Source organism: Mandrillus leucophaeus, unplaced genomic scaffold (genome assembly GCF_000951045.1).
Source record: "Mandrillus leucophaeus isolate KB7577 unplaced genomic scaffold, Mleu.le_1.0 Scaffold938, whole genome shotgun sequence".
In the NCBI taxonomy this organism is placed as follows: Eukaryota; Metazoa; Chordata; class Mammalia; order Primates; family Cercopithecidae; genus Mandrillus; species Mandrillus leucophaeus.
In genome coordinates, this window is record NW_012110230.1 from 615,770 (window position 1) to 639,090 (window position 23,321).

The 23,321-nt window shown below is 33.8% G+C and overlaps 1 protein-coding gene across 1 annotated transcript in view; it reads left to right on the forward strand.

Moving 5' to 3' along the window:
- NEK7 (NIMA-related kinase 7) overlaps positions 1-21,565 on the forward strand; it is a 96,186-nt gene extending 74,621 nt beyond the window's left edge. Inside the window, exons 9-10 of the mRNA XM_011970250.1 lie at positions 2,352-2,465; positions 18,564-21,565. Coding sequence (XP_011825640.1) covers positions 2,352-2,465; positions 18,564-18,674 — 225 coding nt within the window. The 3' untranslated portion in view covers positions 18,675-21,565. The remainder of the gene's footprint in view (positions 1-2,351; positions 2,466-18,563) is intronic.
- Positions 21,566-23,321: the final 1,756 nt, after the last annotated feature.

A 23,321-nucleotide genomic window follows, 5' to 3' on the forward strand; every position in this document is an offset into this window, starting at 1 on the left:
TATGTATGGTGGATGATTTTCAGTTAAAGTATCTATCATGCTAACGTTAGTTTTCATCTCAATGCATTTTCTTGATTTCTCCATGCAAATCTTTTAGAAGAACTAGAATTTTTCTAAAGCTGTAATTTAACTTTATGTTCTATCTCCTTTCACTTATGTTTCAGTGTATTGTTAATAGAAATACCTAACAGTTTGGCTTTTAAAAATTGGTCATAACAGCACATATTTTGTATTGTACGCACTAAAAAATTACTATTAACAATGAAGACATAGGAAGCCTTTTTTGAAAATGTATTTTAAACTCAGAAAATTAGACTTTCAAATATTCCTGAAACCTCAAAAAAAAAAAAAAAAAAACTAGCAGTACAGTTTTAATTGATATGCAACAAAGTAGACTTTACTAATTAAAATCAAGATGCTGTGCTTTTGCTACACGGACCTTTACATGGAAAAGTAGGTTTTACACATTTCCTTTATTGTTCAGCGCAGCAATTGCATCCTTACAGGGTTGTAGGTTGGTGGCTTACAGTTCAAAAAAAAAGAGAGCTGCCACCAGCCCCGAAGACAGACAGTGGGCTTTCGTCCCTCCGACACCCCCAGAATACTAATCAGGAAAGTCAGACCCTGGAGGTCAGGGAGTAAGTCAATCATTCTAGCGATCGTCTCAGTGTGGAGGATCAAATTAGCCTGAAAAATTCAGCTGCTGGGAGGAGAGGGCGAGCAGCTGTCAGGGGCAGCATCGAGATGCACTAATGAACCAGATGAATAGTGCAAAAGCTTGAAAATAAAAACAGGACAGTTGACATTTTTCATCTGTCAAAGCAGGAGATGCATGAAAATATACTATTCCTGTTTAACTCCTTAGGGGACATTCAGATTTTTTTTTTAACACTCTGCAGTACTGAGGAAAAGGACTATAATGAACGCCTAGAATATGATAATGAATATATGTACATTTACTTAAGGTTTTGCAAACACAGAGAGACTATAGTTTATGTATACAGTGTATTTTTAAGGTAACATTTGTCTTAAAGTGTCCTTGCATTTAAAACAAAAACCATTATTATTATTATTATTATTGTAGTTCTTTTAGAAATTTCCTCTCAAAGTGTTTTATATGATTAGGGGCATTCAGATTGTTTTTAACTTTTTTCTCGTCATGTGAAACAACTCTTCCTAAGGTACTTCTATATACTTGTAAAACATAGGCAAGATAAAAATGTGTTGAGCTACTTGCCAGTTTTGATTTCCAATCCCATCCCCTTCTCATCAAGGCTCTGAAGGAGTTAAACCTCTGTCTGGAGCACAGAAGACAGATGAGAGCCATTTTCAGCTTGTCCTGTCCCCACTGACGCTCACTGAGTAGCACAGCATGGACTAGCGTGTTTCACACACACTCTGCCTGTCTGGGGAATGTACACATTGTCCTTCCAAAATCAAACTTATTAGCACATGTAGAAAAGGGTGACTGACTTTGGGGCAGCCTGGCACTCCGTGTTGTATTCTTGCTGCTGCGGTTCAAAGATTTAGAAGGTTTTGAACAGGATGCGAACATTTTAAATTGAATTTTTAGTTTGTAACCCTGCTTACCACAGTACTTGCTTGCACTTTAAATGTCAAGTTAGAACCTTGTCTTAAAATAAATTTAAATTCAATAATGTCTTTTTTAAAGTTGTTCATCCTTTGGGTCACGTTTTTCTGCATAAAAATCTCATTTGGAAGCCTTGAATTACAGCTATGACTCGTAGAGCTTTTGAGCATATTTAATGTTTTTGAGACATTATCAAAAGAAAATAGTTCTAATTCATTGTAAACTATTTGGGGATCTGTTATTGCATTTAAATTGAGAAGACTGTTTTTTCTCAGAATAACCTTTATCTTCAGAAACTATTATGCAAGACAAAATGCTCTGCATTCTCTTCCCTATGCTAGATTATAATTCAGTTTTAACTTCAGTTTCATGTTTGTTCTATATGGTTGAGCTATACCTTGTGATGACTGTTTTGTTGTAAGATACAGTAGTTGTTTTTATTTCATTATAGGTACAAAGAGTTTTTAAATTGTGTTATTTTTCTTAATATTGTTTTATGTTGCATTTGTATATAAAGAAATATGTTAACTAATTCTCTATTTTAGGGCATTTTAAATGTCGGAAAAAAAACAAAAGTTGCAGAAAGATTTTTAACTCTTAATAAATTTTCTCAGACGGGGATATTCATAAAAATCAAAATGCCCAGATAACTTTATCTAAAATATTTGTAATTATTTTCTACCACTGTATAATATACTTGATGAAATCACCTTTTAAGTTACCATGTAACTATATCAGTTTCATTGGGAGCATTTTACAGATGGCTGCATTACAGAGTCCTTTCTATGGTGACAAAATGAATTTATACTCACTGTGTAAGAAGATAGAACAGTGTGACTACCCACCTCTTCCTTCAGATCACTATTCAGAAGAAGTAAGTCATTTTCAGTCCACGTGTTCGTCTGTTGTCCATTTTGCTAACATTTTTATTTTATTAAGAAATTTTACTTTATCCAGAAATGAAAATGAATGGTATACGTAGCAGAACTAGCACATTTTATTCTGTTTTCATTCTCTTGGAGACTTGCTGTCTGAAGAGTTGACTCTGCAATTCATGATGTGTAGTAGACCACAACCCAGAATGTAGTGTAAAATTGGCCACTTTCTAGGTGTGATAAGAATAGTAGCTGACTCTACAGTGTACTGAATGGTGCAAAGGGCAGAATTAATGCTCATACCTAGGCTCTAGTTAATCATCATGTCTGATGGCCCTTTGTAACAGGGCTAACTCCTTATTCTCACAGTCCTAGACCGGCACACAGTTGTAATTTTCTATTTTGGCAGACTCCCCTTTCATCCATGTTTTCCAAAGCTCGAAACATGCATCTCTTAACTACGTATCTCTGACCCTTATTCTTTAAGCTTTATCTTCCCTCCTTTGACAATACCTGTCCTATTATCATCTCACTGCTATACCCAGATTCTACTGGGGAAATGTTTTGAGGTTATCATTGTAGACATGTTTAAAAAGTGTGTTAGCTGTGGCTGAAAATCTTAGAAGGCTACCTTATTAAGATCTGAGTCTGAATGCTTGCTTGCTTTGGTAACCCATTGAAGTGAGTTGTTTTGGCTCTACCTAGTGTCCAGTCTTTCATTGAACAAAACATCTCCCATTTTAGCCTAACGTATCATGATTTTACCAATATTTAAGGAGGATATATGCAGAATAGCAGTATCTCAGGTCAACTAAAATGTTTCATATTAGCACTTTATGGAATACTCATCAGGGACCTACCCAGAGAAAATAGTGTCTTGAGTTAGGACATTGCACCTTCTCATGAGCAACAGATTTTTTGCCTCAGGAAAATGGAAAGGAGAAAAGAAAAAATGTAAAACAATTATAATGTTCACTTATTAGGTAATCATGTCAGTCTTCCTATTGTGAAACGAATAGCATTGGGTCTTAGTATTATGTAAGGAAATTTGAGTTCGTGTAACTTGAATAATAAATATCTCTAAAGAATTTTCACCACATGTAAAGCATTTGTGTTCCTATAATATAATAGGCACTTTTTCTTCTGGTAGTTTTGATACTGATAATCGGTGATGCCTGTTTTTTTCTGCATAACATTCGTATTCAGGTAATTAGAATAAACTGTTACACAGCAGTGATGATGATTTAAAAGTATTATCTTTATTTGATGTTAATACTATTATGTTAGCCATTTTTAATTACTATTTTGGGTATAGACTATAAATATGGCATTTCACAAAACCAACTTCAGAACTATAGGCCTGGAAATACAGTAGGGTGTGAACAATAATGCAAAATGATAGCAAGAATGTCAGGGGCCTTTCTTTGTTGTGTCATTCATGCTGTCTTCTTTTTTCCATGAAGCGCATGAATATTTCACATATCTGCATCCTCATCCCCTATTCTTCTTGACTAATTTTCAGACTGTCTGAATTTGCATTTCACATGGTAGCTGATTAGGAGATGCCGAGTGCAGCAGTGAAGCCTCAGCAGGCGGTTACCATGGTGACCTTCAGCAGGATTTTAATGATGATACCACTAGTGGTTCGTTGAAGTCGGCCTGCCTGCAGGGCTACTTCACTGCAGCTAAGTGTGAAGTTGGATATGCGGATTCTCAGCCAAGGGGCAAATATCAAAGTCTGGCCCAGATAGAAGGTCTTAGAGTTGGGAAAGGAAAATAGATTCCACTTTTTACTTCACTCTATATAGTTACCAGTTTCGAAAAGAGCTATAAAGCAAAACACATTATTATATGGTGTACTTTCCAAAAAAGTGTGATTCCTCGTATTGGTAAAATCTGTTGTCATTCCCTGATGAAATAGAAAGCTGTAGTTTCTAGGTAAATGTGGAAAATAATTCTTAGTAAAGAATTGAATATAAAAATATGCAGACTGTATAACAATGTTACTTTATTTAGTTATGTAGAAGAGTTCTCAAAACAAGAGCTTTGAAATGCAGATGTGCTAATAAATATTTTCTGTCCTTAAGTAGGAACTCGTTATTCAGAATTCATGGTAGCCAAAAATCCCACGTTTGGTAGTGCTATAATGTCTTAAATTTTTTTTATAAAGTAGACTTTTTAGATCTTTTAAAAAATCCAAAATACCATTTAATTTGTTAGTATGGTAAAATACAGGAGCCAATAAAAAGTGAAGTACAGAGTTTTTCAACAGTGAACTTTTAATTAAAAGATAGTTTATTTTGTTAATTTTATAGCTAAATGATAACAGACTGTGTAACTATTTGAAAAATAAGCAAATCAACTTATCAAATATGTATTTGAGAGCTTACCAAATTTATGTAACTACTCCCAAATTTTTAAGGTTACTGCCCAAACAAGATTTTAAGGGAAGATTTCATGAGAATACTAGCTATACCTGCCAATCAGCCTCAGTTGATAGGAGTCCTAAGGAACCCTGCACAATTTATTTCTAGATATAATCATTCTATTTAAGAACCCAGAGTTTAAAAGCTTGGAATTTTTCTTTTAATTTCCTATCTTATATTCTAAAACATATATAACAGTTAAACATTAAAACAAAAAATGAGAAGTTTTAGAAAAATAAGCCTGTATGTCAAATCTTTTCTTTTGAATTATGCTAGTCTTAGTATATACAAATAATTAGGGTTCTAGATTGATTTATTTCAGCTACACATGAATGATATTAGGAAATCTATATTTTATGGCTTAAATATTTTAATTTCTGATTTCTTTTGGTATTTTTTGTTTTTTCCTTTTCTAGTAGTGATCTCATCCATGTATCAATGGGCAGTTACTATATTTAACACGAGTCCTGGGTTAAAAAGATAGATATCTTTCCTTAGATGTCTCTTAGTTTAAATGAAACTTGGTATTGTTGGTGACAGTGAAGCAAACATTTACTTATGTATAAGGAATTGTGGCTCAAAAGGCCTGTCGTAAACTGACCTGGGCTCATCTCTCAAGAATTATTGATCATTGGATATTCTTTTCTTCTTTCTCTAACTCTTATCAATGCAAGTTCTACTAGAAGTTCCATGAATTTTCATGCTTTTATAGATGATGTTTCCTCTTTCTGAAATACCTCTTTTCCTGTTCTTTACCAAAGAAACTCATTCTTTCCCTTTCAAACATAGTTTGGACATAAAGTTTTCCTGCATAGTTTTCCCTGACCTCCTTTCTTCTCTCCCCAACGCCTCCTCCCTTGGCAGTTATGCCATGTTGTAGTAGCTTCCTTGCATGGATGCCTCCCCCTGCAGACTGTCAAGCTCCTGCCCTTGAGGATCAGTCACTCTGCTGCTTATCTGTGTATCTCTAGGGCCTGGGGCCTGACACATTTTTAAAGCCTTAGTAATTGATTGATTGATTGATTGAGGGAATGAGCGTGGAAATCTCAGAGTTAGATTAAAGGATGAACTAATAAATGACAATTGAATGAGTGAGAGAAACTTCTCCAAAGAACTCTCTGTAGAGTAAGGCAGAAAATTACTCACAAGATAGGCCAGAGGACGTGGATAGTTTTCTTTTACTGATATTCCTATTTTACATAAGCACCATTTTCTCTATAATGCTGGGTGTCCATTTACTGGGAAATAAGATAAATATGCTGTTTTCCTTCAATTTCAGTATTTAATTTCTTTGAGAGATATTGGAATAGTTATCAAAATTATCTATTTGTTCACGAACTTGTCTCATGAAACTCTGAAAAACAATGATAAATAGCTATATTGTTAATTATTTAGAAATTTGACTGATACTGTTAAAATGTCGGCATTAATATCAAACAAAATATATACTTCGTTTCTTTCAATACTTTTTATTTGTTATTAAAAATTCCTCGCTTAAATAGAGAAGTCATAAGAAAAGTTGACACAGTGGTATCTCAGTGGTTGTTTTAGCATAACATTTCTGGACTGGGTGCAGTGGCTCGCGTCTGTAATCCCAGCACTTTGGGAGGCCGAGGCGGGCGGATCACGAGGTCAGGAGATCGAGACCATCCTGGCTAACACGGTGAAAACCCATCTCTACTAAAAATGCAAAAAATTAGCCGGATGTGGTGGCAGTCGCCTGTAGTCCCAGCTACACGGGAGACTGAGGCAGGAGAATGGCATGAACCTGGGAGGTGGAGCTTGCAGTGAGCCAAGACCGAGCCACTGCACTCCAGCCTGGGCAGCAGAGTGAGACTCCATCTCAAAAAAAAAAAGGTGTAACATTTCTTTTCATGTTAGGTTTGAGGAGATAGATTTGGAAGAAAGTTCTATAAGTTGAGTAAGGGGTTTACAGATGAAAGTTTAAGAAATGGAAATGAGAAGGAAGGATAAAGGGTGCCCTTCATTGAAGAAAATTGAATAGAGATAAATTGAATACTAAAAATAATGCTTTGAGTGAAAAGGAAATTTAAGCACCTGTCAAACATTGGAAAGATAGTTAAAATGTTTTTAATAATTAGACTATTAGTACAACAATGCTTGCTGATCTGAACTAGTGGTTATGGCAGATGTTTATTTAGTAGTAATTTTAAATGTATTATAAATAAGAAAAGACTGTTGAAGGATACAATATTTGTGGTTATTGTGATTATATTCTGATTATATTTTCAAAAACTTGATAGTTTAGTAAGTCTCATTAATGCTTTTTGTAGGTGAAGAAACCAACAAAACGTGATTTTGGAATTGGAATTATTAACCCAGTGATCAGTTTCCACATTACTTAGTGTCCCTTTTGTTTTACACTAAATTTCTGTTCATTTTATGACTTTATACCTCCAGCCTACAGATAGAAAACTATTTTTTTTTAAATCAGGTAATGAGCCTACTCAAAAAAATTATCCCATAAAATATCAACCTGAAAGGTCATATTCAATCAAATAAGTAATAGAGAATGAATGAATCACAAACTTTTACCTCGTAAATGCTAATAAATATATTTTGGTTTTATCTCCTATTATTTTTGACTTACTTTCTTAGGTGGACAGTGTCCCTCTCCTCTTTTTTTTTTTAAAAGATAGAGAAATGGAAGGCAGGAGGGGAGGGTTCTTTCTGGCTTCTCCTGGAATAGGTTAGCAGTGCAGCCTGATATCTTTCCTGCTGCTTCATTCAAATGTTTAAGAATTTCTGGAATCATTTCCTATATTGTTGAAACCAGAAAAGTGTTGATTTTCTGGAGTATTTAAAATGAACACAGGGATTAAAAAGTACAGGGTTTTTTTCCTATGGTTGATTATGTATGAATAGCAAAAATAGTAAATTTTTAATTGAACTAAACTGATTTCAAATATTTATAGATTATTGGAGAATATAACGTATTTATGTGACTTTGAATAAAATTATAATACCGAATTTTTTTTAACTTTTGAAATCATGTTTTCTTTAACGCAATTATGAATTTTCCTGTTAAAGAAGGGCAATGGTATCATTCCCATTTTACATATTAGTAAGTAGAGACCTAGACAATGTTTAGAGCAAACATTGGACGTCACAATGGTGCCCATGCGGCATGGCATCCCCCCGTTTGTGTTACAGGAACACAGAGCCCAAAGTAAACTCAGATGTTTTATGAATGAGCATTTCATGAGTTTTACTCTTAGACTTACTAATTCTTTATTTTTCTCCTCTCTGTTCTTAATCCTTTCACTCACCATATTTATCTGGGATCTCCTTCCCTAGAGGCATAGCAGGTTAGAGGGCAGAGGCACGATGAGGCATTTGCTTAGAACACTCTTCTGGCTCATGGTAACTCAGGGGCAATGTGACATTGAAAGGAAAGAATGAGGAAATGGCAGAAGGGTAGGAATTATTTCTAGATATTTGACTATGAAAAACCAAGCATGTATCTCAAGATAGCAAATATGTTGATCCATAATATATTGAACAAAAAACGTTACAGTTTGTCATAATTTTACTAATACTTTGTTTTCAAATGTCTACTGTTAAGGAAAGGAAATCACTAAATGAAAGCTTTAAAAATATAACTGGATTTCAAACTCAATATTTATAAATAATTTTTATTTTTAAATTTAGAATATATTTAAAGAAGATTTTTAAGGGAGTTAAGTCAGTAACAAAAATGACCTTTGTTTTGGTTCATGAAAAGAACTGCTTTATGTAAATAAGAAAAAAAAACAAGATGAAAGTGTCAGGTAGATTATTTTTGCATTTTTGAAGTTAAATTAAGTTTATAAAACTTTTTTATTCATTTGAGCAGTCCAGATATTTTTAGTTTTAATTGCTAGATTTACAAATGTTAATAGATCTATGCAAATTTTCTGGAGTTGTTACTGGAAATTAATCAAAGTTGTTTAAGTTGGTGTTAGAGGATTTTTTCTAATACATTTTCCCAAGATTATTTAAAAGAAGGACATTATTTTATATGGCACAAATAATGTCTGAAGGTAATTCTGTACAAATATTTCTGCAGCCTCTGCAACCGTGTAATCAAATTCTAAGGTAAGAATATTTTACTTTAAAATGCAGAGAGAGATATATAATAAAATCAATAATATATAATTGAGCCATTATTTATTAAAATTAACAGTGTTATCTCAAACACTATTAATAATGTTCGATTTTCTTTCCTATAAATTGTTTCAGTAAATTTAATATTCTCATCACTTACAATATCAGTTGGCCACCTTGCTGAAAGTTGCCATGTAAGATTAGATCTTTAAGCTTTGAATGTTCTATTTTTGTTTAAAAAATATAGTTAAGCAGTCCCTTTGTTCACCTACGCTTCTGAAGTGACACTGGGGACTTGCTCCTTGAAGACATGAATCCAAAACGGTGTCCTATATTTCACATGTCCTGTGGGATCCTACAAAATCATGTAACTTCTGTAAGACTTTCACGGTTTTCAGAAGACACTGAATGATCTTCAGCTGTGAAATGTAGACATTACATTACCTTATATCTGCGTAAGATTACTTTCTTTTCCCTTTCCCTTTACCCCCAAGTCAATCACTAGTGACACTTTGGTGTACAAGTTGGATACGCCTAATCATTTTGTATAAATATCTAAAGCTCCAAAATATAGTGTACTTTAATGTATTAGACCCACTTTGGGGTGCTAAAATGTGTCCTTGGGTAGATGGAAATTGGGTATATCCGGGAGGCTGACATAACATAATTGGTCTCAGAGGGATTAAGATGGGGGTGAAAAAGAAACAGTACCAATAGCACTAGTCTTTATTATTCTGTTGAGAATTGTGTTAGTGACCTAAAGCTATAATGCACAAAGAGCCCTATTGTTATTACCTGTACGTGCCTGAACTTGATCTGTAATTGGGTTATCACCCTGACAACAATGACTGTTAACACTGTCGTCTTTTTAATATTTCTGGTATCAACCTATTTGCTTTGATATCTCTTTAGAAATATATAGATCAAAATATATTAGTATTTTCTCTGCTTTATTGAGAACATTCATTAATTTCCTTATGGTTAATGACCTATAATCCCTTAGGAATGTTATAGAAAATCCATTTTTTTTTACTTTATATACTTTGTTTCATTTAAGCGTTTCTGTGTTGCTTTTTAAATTTTTGTGAAGCATCTGAATTAAACAGTTTTCTCTGATTTTGCAAAGGCTTTTGTATGTTCAGACCTTTACTTTTGCCTTATTTTTAACATATTATATAAAACAATTTTTATAAAAGCAACAAAGTGGACATTTTTTACAAACAAGTAGAAAGTGATGCAAACTAAATTTTCTGAGATAACATAAACCATGAAATGCTTACTTAGTTGTATTTATTCTTATTAATGTTGTAATATCTACTGATATTGGAATTATTTCTAAAATTTAAAGCAATAAATGGAAAACTAACTCCCTTGATTTAAGGACAAGAAATGTTTTGAACACGTGATTGACTAATATTATTAGAAATTGAAACCTGACGTGAAGGAATAGATAGGAAATTCTTAATGTTATTATCTGATCACATTGTCCTTGAACATGGTTAATAATGTAGTACTTAGAATCATTGCACAGTATTGGATAAATGTTAAAAGTTTTTAAAATAACTTTATTCCTTCCAGAGGTTAACAGAAACTTTTTAAAAATGTAAAATAAACACTGAGGGAGATGTCTAAGATCTTTGTCTCATTTTGATTATTTGACATCTGGAAAAAAAAAAAAAAAAACTTAGAGGCATTTCTTATGTTCATCAGGTCACTATGTAAGTTTAAAATCGAGAGTAAAGAAATTGTTCTGTGACAAAAATCAAGTATATTTCATTTGGAGAGAGTTTACTGGCATTTTCATGAGTCAGATTAGAAATAACATTAAAATTATCCCTCTAGTCATAATATCTGAATATTTTAGTGTCATCATTTAAATGTATCTCTCACAGATAAAGTGGGCCTGTATCTTATTGGGAGTTTTGCAGAACTCTAGAGAAAATTTTTTGGTTTGTTTTTTGATCAGAATTGGCCTATGAAATGTGAAGGCAGATCCATTAATTTTAGAAACCCGAGGAACTCTGGTGTTAGAGCTAACATTCTTTTGAAAATCTAATAGCCCAACAATCTATCTTTGACTGTGTGGAAGGTCACCCCACCTTTGTGCAGAGGTGGCCGTGAGGGGCCCTGCAGATCAAGTTAGAATTTTCCCCAGCAGTATAATATAGTACTGTATATAAAAGCTTGGGCGCTGGAGCTAGACTGCTTTGGTTCAAATCTAGGCTTTGCCTCTTATGCCTTTGTGGCCTTAGGAATGTTACTACTCTCTAAAATTGTACATACCAGTAGTGTCCACCCCATAGAGTTTTTATGAAGGTTGAGTAAATTAAATCATGTAAAATGCATAGAATGGTTCATAAATATTAAACATTAGCTTTTAGGAAATAGTTTTTCTTTACTCGAGCACTGGAACTAGCATTTAGTTGAAACCCTAGAGTTATCTCAGCATAAGGAGATATCTTTTGATCTGAAAATGTTCAGGGGACTGTATTTTCCGTTTTCCATTGGAGTCTTAGAAAAACTAATAATTCCGTGGAATATCTAAGTACTATAACCCCAGATATGTTCACTAGCTGCAAAAAGTGAGCCCTTAGTAACCACGAGTCAACCTATTACGTGTATTTAACATCGTAAAAATGGGTTTTTCTCTTCTTCCAATTAATGAATTTTAAACCCTAGCTCTTAATACAATTCCTGGTTTATAATACACAGGTGACTATTTTATCCTCCTATTCATGATGGCAGGGGCACAAATAACTCTACCATCTTCAAGTGGTATTATAATTTTGTATTCATTGAAAGAGGAAGGGGTGAGATGTGACCTTGTTTATAATTGTTATTTAGTCTTACAGGAGACTGTTCATGGATCCATATGAATTTACATTTTTAAACCAAATTATTAACATTAAAGGCATGAAACTTAGTCTGTGGTTGTTTATAACATAAAAGTAGGTTACTTGTGATTTTTCCCCTTATGATACCAAAAGAGTTTTTCAACTTATTTTCCCCCCACTAGAGTAACAGGTCTATTTAAGTGTATCTTTAGAACAATAAATCATTATCTCATAAATACCGAGGAAAATTACATCAGATTCAGAATTCAGCCTATATAAATCTCCTATTATGTAATTTACAATCCACTTTTCTTTAAAAATATTTGAGATAATTTATTGCAATGGACTTGACTTACCTGTTGTTAAAAAGGATATTTAAGTAAAATTCAGAACCAGGGATAGAAGGGAATGTAAATGTGTACCTGTTATGACCAACAGACTTGCTGTGATTGAGGTTCTCATTTAGTTATTGCTTCCTTTATCTCATGGCACAAAGGGAAACATAGTAAGCAAATTAGTTTCTGCTTATAACGGGGAAATATACTATTAATAGTACCTCACAGAAGACAAGTTTTCTCCTACTAAGTTATGGTATAAATATCTCGTATGAAGATCTGTGAGTAATGTTGAAGACACTGCTTAGTACATTGCCGCAAATACCTAAGTGATATTTGATAAAATCCAAAAGCAAGTATCAAAGCACAGTTTTGGAAAGGCACTTTGTCAGCAGGATAAACAAATGTGCTCCCAGGATGCAGCTTTCTGGTGGTCTAATTTAGTTAAAGGATAGAACTTAGATTATCCAAAGTTGTAAAGATGACTTTTATTCATTACAGAGTCTTCCCTAAATGTAAATTCTCAAGAAGAATTTGATAGGACCCACTACATGGCACACTATTTAAGGTTATATACTCTTTGACAAGAACCTGGGTTCTACTCTGCTGATTTGCTTAAGGGAAAACAAACAACATGTCAGGTGGACACCCTTAGTGAAATTTGAGCCATCTTACCTCTGTGTTCACTGAATAAAAGTCATACCAATCTCTCAGTGGAATAAACTAACTATGTTACTTTCTCCATTCTGTGATGACCTGTTGATATCTAGTCACTCATGTCTCCTGACTGGAACTCAGATGATACCTTAAATCAAGTGGCATCCTTTTATAATGGAAATGATTTGAAATTAGTGTTACTAATAATCATCATGTATATATAGCTATATTAAGCATCATGAGAAATTCAAACCAAAAGACCAAGTAGGTAAAAGTAAAAATAAACAAGCTATCAACAATGGCAAGTGGCAAAAGACCTGCATGAAAAAAATCAAATACCTTGGGTTCCAACTCAAGTTCCACCATTAATTTTTTAAATCATTCTTGGATTTTTCATCTATAAAATGAGACTGTTGTGGGAGATTACAGTGCTTTAAAAATAGCTGTTAAAATTATATGGAAGATTTTGTAAAATGATAAGTTCTATATAAATATGGTATAATACAGAATGATACCTGCCATTAAGCAAGACTAAATCAACACATGAGTATTAAGAGAACCATACAATTAAAAATGATTGTTTAATGTATGTTAACAACTTTTTACTTGAGCTGTCTCCTTTATCTTCATAATCTAGATCTGGTAGAGTCACAAAAGTTATTTAATGTATACAATTCAGTTATCTCGATATGAATGCAGAATTAAACCCAAAATTCAGGAATTCATATTTCTGCCCAAATCCCAGTGTGTCAGTATCTCAAATGTGATGACTTCAAAAACTCAAAGTGTCCTTCTTGCCCTCTCCAGGCCACACCTCTTTTAGCGTTACCACTTCTGTTATCCCATTTCAGATACCCTGGTGAATACTTCTGATGAATGCTGTTTCTTGCCTGAAATCTTAGAGGAACTTAATTGAGCATTCTGCTGGCATTGTTCTCTTTTTGCCTGTCTTTATACCAAGAAAATATGTGCTGAAGCACAACTCTAATGATCTCTCCCTCTTGCCTTAAATACTGATTTCCCATTGTCTATGTGAATAGATTTGAAATCCCTTGGGTCTTTTCTTTGACCTCAGCTTATCATTTCATCTCTGTTGCTCCGCAGTCATGCAGAAGTACTTGCCATGCTTTCACACACATCATACTTTCTTTGGCCAAGAATCAAGGTTCATTCTGTTACCTCTGCTTAGAATTCTCTCCACCCCTTTTATATATTAAGATTATGGTCTTGCTTCAAACCTCAGCTCAGATGCCACCTCCACAAAACCTTTTCTTTTTTCCTCAGCCAGAAGTTACCTATTCATTCTTTCATTCATTCGGCAAGCCAGTGAGTACTTACTGTTCATCCAGTATCCATCCTCTAGATCTTGCAGTTTAATAGAAGAAAACAGACATTTAATGAAGTTCAATATAGTGTTACAAGGACTTTAATACGAGTATGTAAAGGGTACACTGGGGGCCAAGTAGAATAGAGTAAGTTCCACGTAGCAAATACAGTAATGAGGAAGGACTTTAGAGAAGAGATACTCAGCGAGGAGATGCATGGGTCAGGCAGACAGGTGAGAGAGTTAGGGGATTTGAGGGAGGTGTTATAAGCAGAGGAGCAGCGTACACAAAGATGTAGGGGCACGAAGCAGTTTGGCAAGCACAGAACTACAAGTGCTTTATTATGGTTAGAAAATAAAGTGGGGTGGGGGAAGGGAGGAGGAATTTGGGGCTAAATAGGAGCCTGGAAAGGGAAGCAGGAGACTGATTTTAGTGGCTCATATTATGCCATGCTAAGGGCCTTAGCTTTTCTAAGAGGTATGGGGAGCCATTGAAATGCTTAAAGTTGAAGCATCACCTGGCTAGTTAGGCAGTGCTAGGGAAATTGGAAGACAACCAAAAGCAACGCGGTCAGTTGGAAGACGTTCCAAGAGTGTGGCAGTGGAGGTGGTGTGGCAAAAACAAACACAAGATTTAAGGAGCCTGGGACCAATAGGACTGGTTGCTGACGGTTAGGCAGGTAGGAAGGAAATATGATGAGATGTTTGGTATGAATTCCAAATTTTTGACTTAAGAAGTTGGAGGTGCTGTTAGGAAGAGCTGGTTAGGGGAGAAAAAAAAACTAAGATTTCAGTTTTCAACATGTTTAATGTGAATATTTACGTGCAGCTGTACTCAGAAGGCAGTTGGAGGTATGGGAACAGAGCCTGCAAAGAGGTCTAGGCTGGAGACAAATATCTGTGTTCCTCAGCATGTTGGTGGTTATTGAAGGTGTGGGAATAAGTGCAGTTGTTGAAGATAAGAAGGAAGAGTGAAACGGGAAAAGAGTTAAGAAAAGGAAAATATTCAGGGCATATCAACATTTGGTAGATTTTTCAAAGGAAGATAAACCTACAAAAGAAACTAGGAAGAAAACGTCACAGAAGTTAAGGTCTAGGCCGGAACTGAATGATGTAAATCCAAAAGGATAGGACTGACCAGGATGAAGGGGTTTGGAAATGGTCCTAGCCAAATCAAACACAACCGTATTGGAGGAAGGGAGGGAGAGACCCATAAGGACAGGAGCGTGTGCTTACATTTCTGATGTGACACAGCATTTTAAGAAACAGGCTGTGTCCTTGGAAGACAGAGACTAAATTGGTATGAAAGTGAAGATTACAACCAGATAATCAAAGAGATTTGTATTGATTCACATAAAATAAACGTGAAAGTGACCCAAGATGAGGGTTGCATTACTTGGAATGGAGAAAGATACTGTCAGCTGTGTGGGTATCAATACCTCCGTGAACGAGGTACAACAACTCATAGTTAAACAGATTTTAGAAAAAGAAAGGTAATTATTTTCCTCCTCTGGGCAGCTACACGTAATCTTTTACCTTTATCTCACAGATATCTCATGAGATACCTATCAATTTGTAGTTTATAATAGAATTATTTCTATGATTTCCTACAGTCACATTTGTTTCTTTGTTCCTTCTATCTTCTGCTAGATTGTAAGCTGTTTAAGGCCCTGTGCTGTATATTTTTCATTATTGCTTTATCTTTACCACCTAACAAAGTGTCTGGTACATAATAAATACTCCATTAGGGGAAACTATTGAATGAACAATTGAATGAAAGGATGAAAATGGAAGAGAGGGGCAAAAAGAAAGAACGAAACAGTCAGGTGGTTAGAAAGGAAAATGATTCATTCTCTCACTTCTCATCCTGGACCGCAAGCCTTCCATTGTGGACAGGTCCTTTGTCTTATCTGGTGCCACCAGCATAGTGTCTCTTGCAGAGTAGACCATCTAGAAATGTGACTGGAGTGGGTAAGTGGGAGCATTCCCAAAGCATATTTTAATTTCATAGATTTTCTTTCTTTTTATATTTTAATAATTTTTAAATGTAGCAAATAATTGAAAAGTTATCAACAGATTATTTGATTCATAAATTATGCATGTTCTATATTTCACATATCTGATTTTATATGGTGATATCTCTGTTGATTCTTCTGGAAAAGGAAACTCTTCATGACAAAATACACTTCGTATTTGGTGGAGATTGAATCAATAAGTGGGGGAGGGCAAAACAGACTCCACGGTGCTTTCGCTCTGCCTACCCCTAGGTCTTCAATTGACCTGTCATCCCTTTGAAAGGCCATCCTTAAAGGAGCAGTTAAGAAGCAACTGCTCACTGGCACTCCCACTACCTATTTACCTTATTCTTTGTCTTTCTCCCTTTTTATTATTCCCAATTCTTGTCTTTTTACTTTGGTGAACTAGAGAATCACTGTCTTCTTCAACTAAAGTTGCATCATTATATCTCTAATCTTGGTTTTTCCTTGTGCCAGGAGAACTTAAGGGCCAGTCATTCATTCTCAGTGGATGTTCTACCCTGTTCTGAATTATTACACAGGAAAAGTAAGGTTTCTGAACCAGCTTGAAGGATGTGGCAGTGTTAGGAAGTCAGAAAATTGTTACTGCTTGCATCTACTTGTATTTTAGCTAAATATAATGAATTTTTTTGTACCACGATTTTCTTTTCCTGCCATTCTTTTCTGCTTTCTTTCTTGTTTTTATCTCTGAAGAAAATATCTGACAGCTAGATGACCCATTAGAACACATTATCTTTTAAAATATGTGTCATTATATAAGTGCTTTTTCCACTTTCTTCTGCATTGTGTATGACTGGATATATTTATTTTTGTTTGTTTTTTTGTAACCTGGTAAAATGCCATTCACTTTCTGTTGTAAATTTCTCTTAGATCACCATAATAAAATGCCTTGTATGTATTGCTGTACCCCTTAAGGGTTTTTAATGCTGTTCTCTGCTCTTTTGCAAGAAATATAAATTAAAATCTTCAGGCTCTCCCAGTGGGTGTAACATTACCATGAAACATTGTTGAATTTCCAAGTGTAGCTAAAATTGATTCATTAAATTTCATTCTGCTAGAATCATAAAATGTAAGAGATTAGGACGAGAACAGCCCTTATAGGTCATACACTGCAACCTCGCTATTTAATAGATGAAGAAATGAACCTCCAGAGACAGTGACTTACCCAAGGGCACAGGGTTACAAAGTGCCTTCAACAAGACTGGTTTCCATTTCACTGTACTCTTTACCAAACCCTGACCCTTCATCTGGTAGACTCTTTTATCCACCTCCTCTTTCAGAATGACATTTCTCAATGCCATTAGCCTTCTCCATAGCACTAGCAACATATTCAGCCCACACTTTTTAATCACCACTTGTGTTTCCTCTGGTGGAGAGTTGTTTTATGATAGAAATGGAGAACTATGAAGAAATTGTGCTAATTTGAAAATTTACTAAGTGCTAAAATTTACTAAGTGGCCAGAAAGAGTTAATGTAAATTTTTGAAAATGTCTAAATCGTTCCTAAAGACAGTCCTACAAAGCAAAATAATCTAGTTTTTCCTCTTAGTTTATTGTCTGTGGAAGATCATATACAATGTTATAACACATAGTTTCGTAAACTGATGGAAATTAGAATTGAGAATAAAATCCTGTATTCTTCTACCCGATGGATTGAGGACCATATAGGAGGGTACTTTCTTAATTTATTGAAATCTGCTTTTATTCTATGATATAAGTAGTATAAAATAGTAAACATCAACTCTCATCTATAAAGTGACAACATTTAAATACTCTATACACAATTGAAGATTGGGATAATACTTATAACTTCCCTTATAATTTATTATACTTAGTTTAAAGGAGTGTTTTTTTCTCTAATACAAAATTTAACATAAAACTTTTAATCTATATTTGTACAAAATGGTTCATTATAAATGTATGTCTACTCTAATTGCCTTCTATTTAAACTTAGAATTAAGTCTGTTGTAGTAGATTCTTGATAAAATCTACTACATGTATGTAGCACATACATACTAAATATGTATGTGTGTATTTACAGTTAACTTGGAGACTTACAATTACAAACCTAGTGTCCTCAGTGACTGCTATCTTCTGATTAAACTCTGAAAAAAAACAAAACAAAGTCCATTTTAAAGCCTCTGATTGTGGAAAATACTTCTTGGTTGTCATTAATACTGTCCATTCAATGAACTTCATAGAACGTTTTACTTATTGTAAAATCATTGGCAGCAGTCTTATATATATTTCTAGTACAGTAAATGTTTAGTCAGAAAATGTACTTTCCTTGTAAATCTATAGCTATTCATAATTTCTTCCTTTCGGTAAGCTAACCAAAAATGGTTGTCTTAATCAGGTTTTGTTTTTCCTTCTTCACAGCTCCGACAGTTAGTTAATATGTGCATCAACCCAGATCCAGAGAAGCGACCAGACGTCGCCTATGTTTATGACGTAGCAAAGAGGATGCATGCGTGCACTGCAAGCAGCTAAACATGCAAGATCATGAAGAGTGTAACCAAAGTAATTGAAAGTATTCTGTGCAAGTCATACCTCCCCATTTATGTCTGGTGTTAAGATTAATATTTCAGAGCTAGTGTGCTTTGAATCCTTAACCAGTTTTCATATAAGCTTCATTTTGTACCAGTCACCTAAATCACCTCCTTGCAACCCCCAAATGACTTTGGAATAATTGAATTGCATGTTAGGAGAGAAAATGAAACATGATGGTTTTGAATGGCTAAAGGTTTATAGAATTTCTTACACTTTTCTGCTGATAAATTGTGTTTAGATAGACTGTCAGTGCCAAATATTTAAGGTGCAGCTTGGCACACATCAGGATAGGCTCAAATCTGAGAAAAAGTATCTGAACATGTGACTTGTTTCTTTTTTAGTAATTTATGGACATTGAGATGAACACAATTGTGAACTTTTGTGATGATTTTATTTTTAAACCTTTGAAGTACTAGTTTTAGTTCTTAGCAGAGTAATTTTCAAATATGATTCTTATGATAAATGTAGACACAAACTATTTGAGAAACATTTAAAACTCTTAGCTTATACATTCAAAATGCAACTATTAAATGTGAAGATTGGGGGACAAAATGTGAGTCAGACACTGAAGAGTTTTTGTTTTGTTTTAATATTTTTGATATTCTCTTTGCATCGAAATGGTATAAATGAATCCATTTAAAAAGTGGTTAAGGATTTGTTTGGCTGGTGTGATAATAATTTTTAAAGTTGCACATTGCCTAAGGCTTTTTTGTGTGTGTTTTTATTATTGTTTGTACATTTGAAAAATATTCTTTGAATAACCTTGCAGTACTATATTTCAATTTCTTTATAAATTTAAGTGTATTATACTCATGATTGTACACTATAATATAAGCCTAAGTTTTTATTCATAAGTTTTATTGAAGTTCTGATTGGTCCCCTTCAGAAATTTTTTTATATTATTATTCAAGTTACTTTCTTATTTATATTGTATGTGCATTTTATCCATTAATGTTTCATACTTTCTGAGAGTATAATACCCTTTTAAAAGATATTTGGTGTATCAACACTTTTCCTGGATTGAAAACTTTTTTTTTAACTTTTTAAAATTTGGGCCACCCTGTATGCATGTGTTTGGTCATGTTAAAGAGGAAGAAAGGATGTGTGTTATACTGTACCTGTGAATGTTGATACAGTTACAATTCATTTGACAAGGTTGTAATTCTAGAATATGCTTAATAAAATGAAAACTGGCCATGACTACAGCCAGAATTGTTATAAGATTAACATTTCTATTGAGAAGCTTTTGAGTAAAGTACTGTATTTGTTGATGAAGATGACTGAGATGGTAACACTTGGTGTAGCTTAAGGAAATGGGCAGAATTTCGTAAATGCTATTGTGCAGATGTGTTTTCCTTGAATGTTTTCATATTAGGGGCGACCAGTTTCTCACAGAATTGTGAAGCCTAAAGGCCAAGAGGAAGTCACTGTTAAAGGACTCTGTGCCACCTTACAACCTTGGATGAATTATCCTGCCAACGCGAAAACCTCATGTTCAAAGAACACTTCCCTTTAGCCGATGTAACTGCTGGTTTTGTTTTTCATATGTGTTTTTCTTACACTCATTTGAATGCTTTCAAGTATTTGTAAACTTAAAAAATGTATAAAGGGCAAAAAGTCTAAACTCTTGTTTTTTGAAATCTAATCAGTTATGTATGGTTTCTGAAGGGTAATTTTATTTTGGAATAGGTAAAGGAAATCTGTTGTTTGTTTGTTTTTTTCCTGAGGGCTAGATGCATTGTTTTTCTCACACTCTTAGTGACTTTTAACATTTATACTGAGCATCCATAGATATATTCCTAGAAGTATGAGAAGAATTATTCTTATTGACCATTAATGTCATGTTCATTTTAATGTAATATAATTGGGATGAAATGTTCTCTGGTTGGAACAGATACTCTTTTTTCTTGCAATCTTTAAGAATACATGGATCTGAAATTGATTAGCTTGACCCCTCAAAGTGACTAAGATTTAAGCTTTTCTTCTCAATGAATGTATCTGCTAGAAGGAAATAGCTGGGAAGAATTTAATGATCAGGGAAATTCATTATTTCTACATGTGGAAACTTTTTGCTTCAAATATTGTATCTTTTTAAATCTAAATGTTCATATTTTTCCTGAAGAAACCACTGTGTAAAAATCAAATTTTAATTTTGAATGGAATAATTTCAAAGAATTATGAAGATGATTTGAAGCTCTAATTTATATAGTCACCTGTAAAATGTTCTTTATATGTGTTCATAAGTAAATTTTATATTGATTAAGTTAAACTTTTGAATTGATTTGAGGAGCAGTAAAATGAAAGCTATATCTATTCTAAACCTTATTTAGACATTGGTACCAGTTACCCAGGTGAAAATATGGAGTAACTTTATTTTGTGTGGTAAGGTTTAGGAATGGTGGATGAAGGGTATCTCTATATAAATAAAGTGCTCAACAATGTGCAATGATTGTAAATTTAGTAAGACATTACAGCCATTTCATGAATGCTTTACCATTCAACATAGTATCTATTACAAAACACCTTTCTTGTATCCATATACTTCAGGTGTTGCTGTTAACATTTACTATGATATTTATTTTAACCAAAATGTTATTCACATTAAATGTTTATTCTTTAAAATGAATGTATTATGTTTTTAACCCACAAATGCATACTTACCCTATGCCTCATATTTCAATAGTACTGTAATATGGACATCTTTTGTGAAATACTTTTATTTTGTTATGCTTTAAATATACATACAAAAAGAATTTCTGTCATTAGCTTTGAAAATTGTACAATATCCTAATATAAACAAAAACATAAAAATAAAAATGAATACAGTAAAATGTCTGGGTAACTATGATTTTTTCCCCTGAAGTTTTCCATTTTTTATTTTACTTAATGTACAGAAACAGTTCTTACACATTTTCATAACTTTGCCATTTTGGAGAAGCGTAAGAATTGGAATAGACGAGGATGATAACAGAGATTACACGAATCCTAAAAAGTAGTTTTATCAACATGCATTAAATTAAGGCACATCTTCATGTTCTCTTCAGGACATCATTTTCTGTTTTTGAATGAGAAAAGTTTTCTAAAAGGTAAAAAAAAAAAAAAAAAAAAAGGAATATTAATCTTACTGTTTGAATCTTTACAGCAAGGGTGTCCAATCTTTTGGCTTCCCTGGGCCACATTGGAAGAAGAAGAATTGTCTTGGGCCACACATAAAATTTGCTAAGACTAACAATAGCTGATGAGCTAAAGAAAAAGAAATCGCAAAAAAAATCCCATAATGTTTTTTAAAAGTTTACAAATTTGTATTAGACTGCATTAAAAGCCATTCTGGGCCACATGTGACTCATGGGCTGTGGGTTGGACAAGCTTGCTTTAGAGTCTAAAATTTACATGACAGGTTCAATTCCTGTCATTGTAATGGGCTGCTAAGAATGTTACAGACGATTTATGTTGAGTGTTATCTTCACATAATAAATGAAGGTTACTATACCTGAAAATGTGAGTCTGAAAGATCTTAGCGGGATGAAACCTACCAGACTGGTGGTAGAGTGAGTGGATATACCTTACACATCAGAAGTATATTCCAAATATACCATCATGAAGAATGGCCCATTTTGTAATAATTTTAGTCACAAGACAGTGGGGCTAGTTATGAATTTTTATTTCAAAAAAGTATACTTGTTTTTAGGCATTTATGTTTAAATGTATTGTTACAGCTGTAAGTACCACTAAATTGATGCAATTTTTAAAATCAGAATGACGACATTATTAACAAAGACAACTGCAGTGAATCCCTTGAGTTATCAAATGACTTCCATGAAGTTGTTGCGTTCTTTTTAACTACATGTGAATTTCTGGAAAATTAATGATGGTTAACAGACAAAGACGTGAATGTTTTCAAATTTATATTTAATTGAGATTTATTTGAGGGAGTTTTCCTTCTGGTCGTCTTAAATACCAATTTCAGTGTTCGCTTGGGTACCTAAATCTATTTTTAAACCTTAAAAAAAGAAAAAGTCGAAGGAAATTAAAAGTTAGGATTTGTAACCGGGGGTGCGAGTACCTTGTTTTTACTATGAGTGTTACAATGCATAGGAAATCATTTTTTCACTCCTTTCTCAAAGTGAAATCCTGTGTATAAATTATTTAATTGCTTGAATCCTCACTTTGTCACATATATTATAGGGATATCATTCCCTAACTCTACAGGATAATTGTAATACAATTTATAATGACTAAATGCAATGCTGCATATTCTCTTCTACACTCGCATAATAAGAGCTACATTTATCAAGCACTAATAGTGATAAATGTAGCTCTTCATACACGAATGTAGAAGAGAATATGTGTGTTACTTCTCTCGCTATACTTCCATCTACTTTTGCCTTGTTCTCTCCATTAGTCCCACTGGCCTAGTTTTTCAAAGGCCCCAAGCTCTTTCTCACTTTAGAAACAGTGTAGCTTAAATGGCTCTTCCCTTTTTGCTAGCAAAAGAATCCAACTAATCTTTCAAAGCTGACTTTAAATACCCTTTTTCAGGAGCCACCAAGACTACATTCTGTACTTTTCCGTTAGTGCTTACCCCAA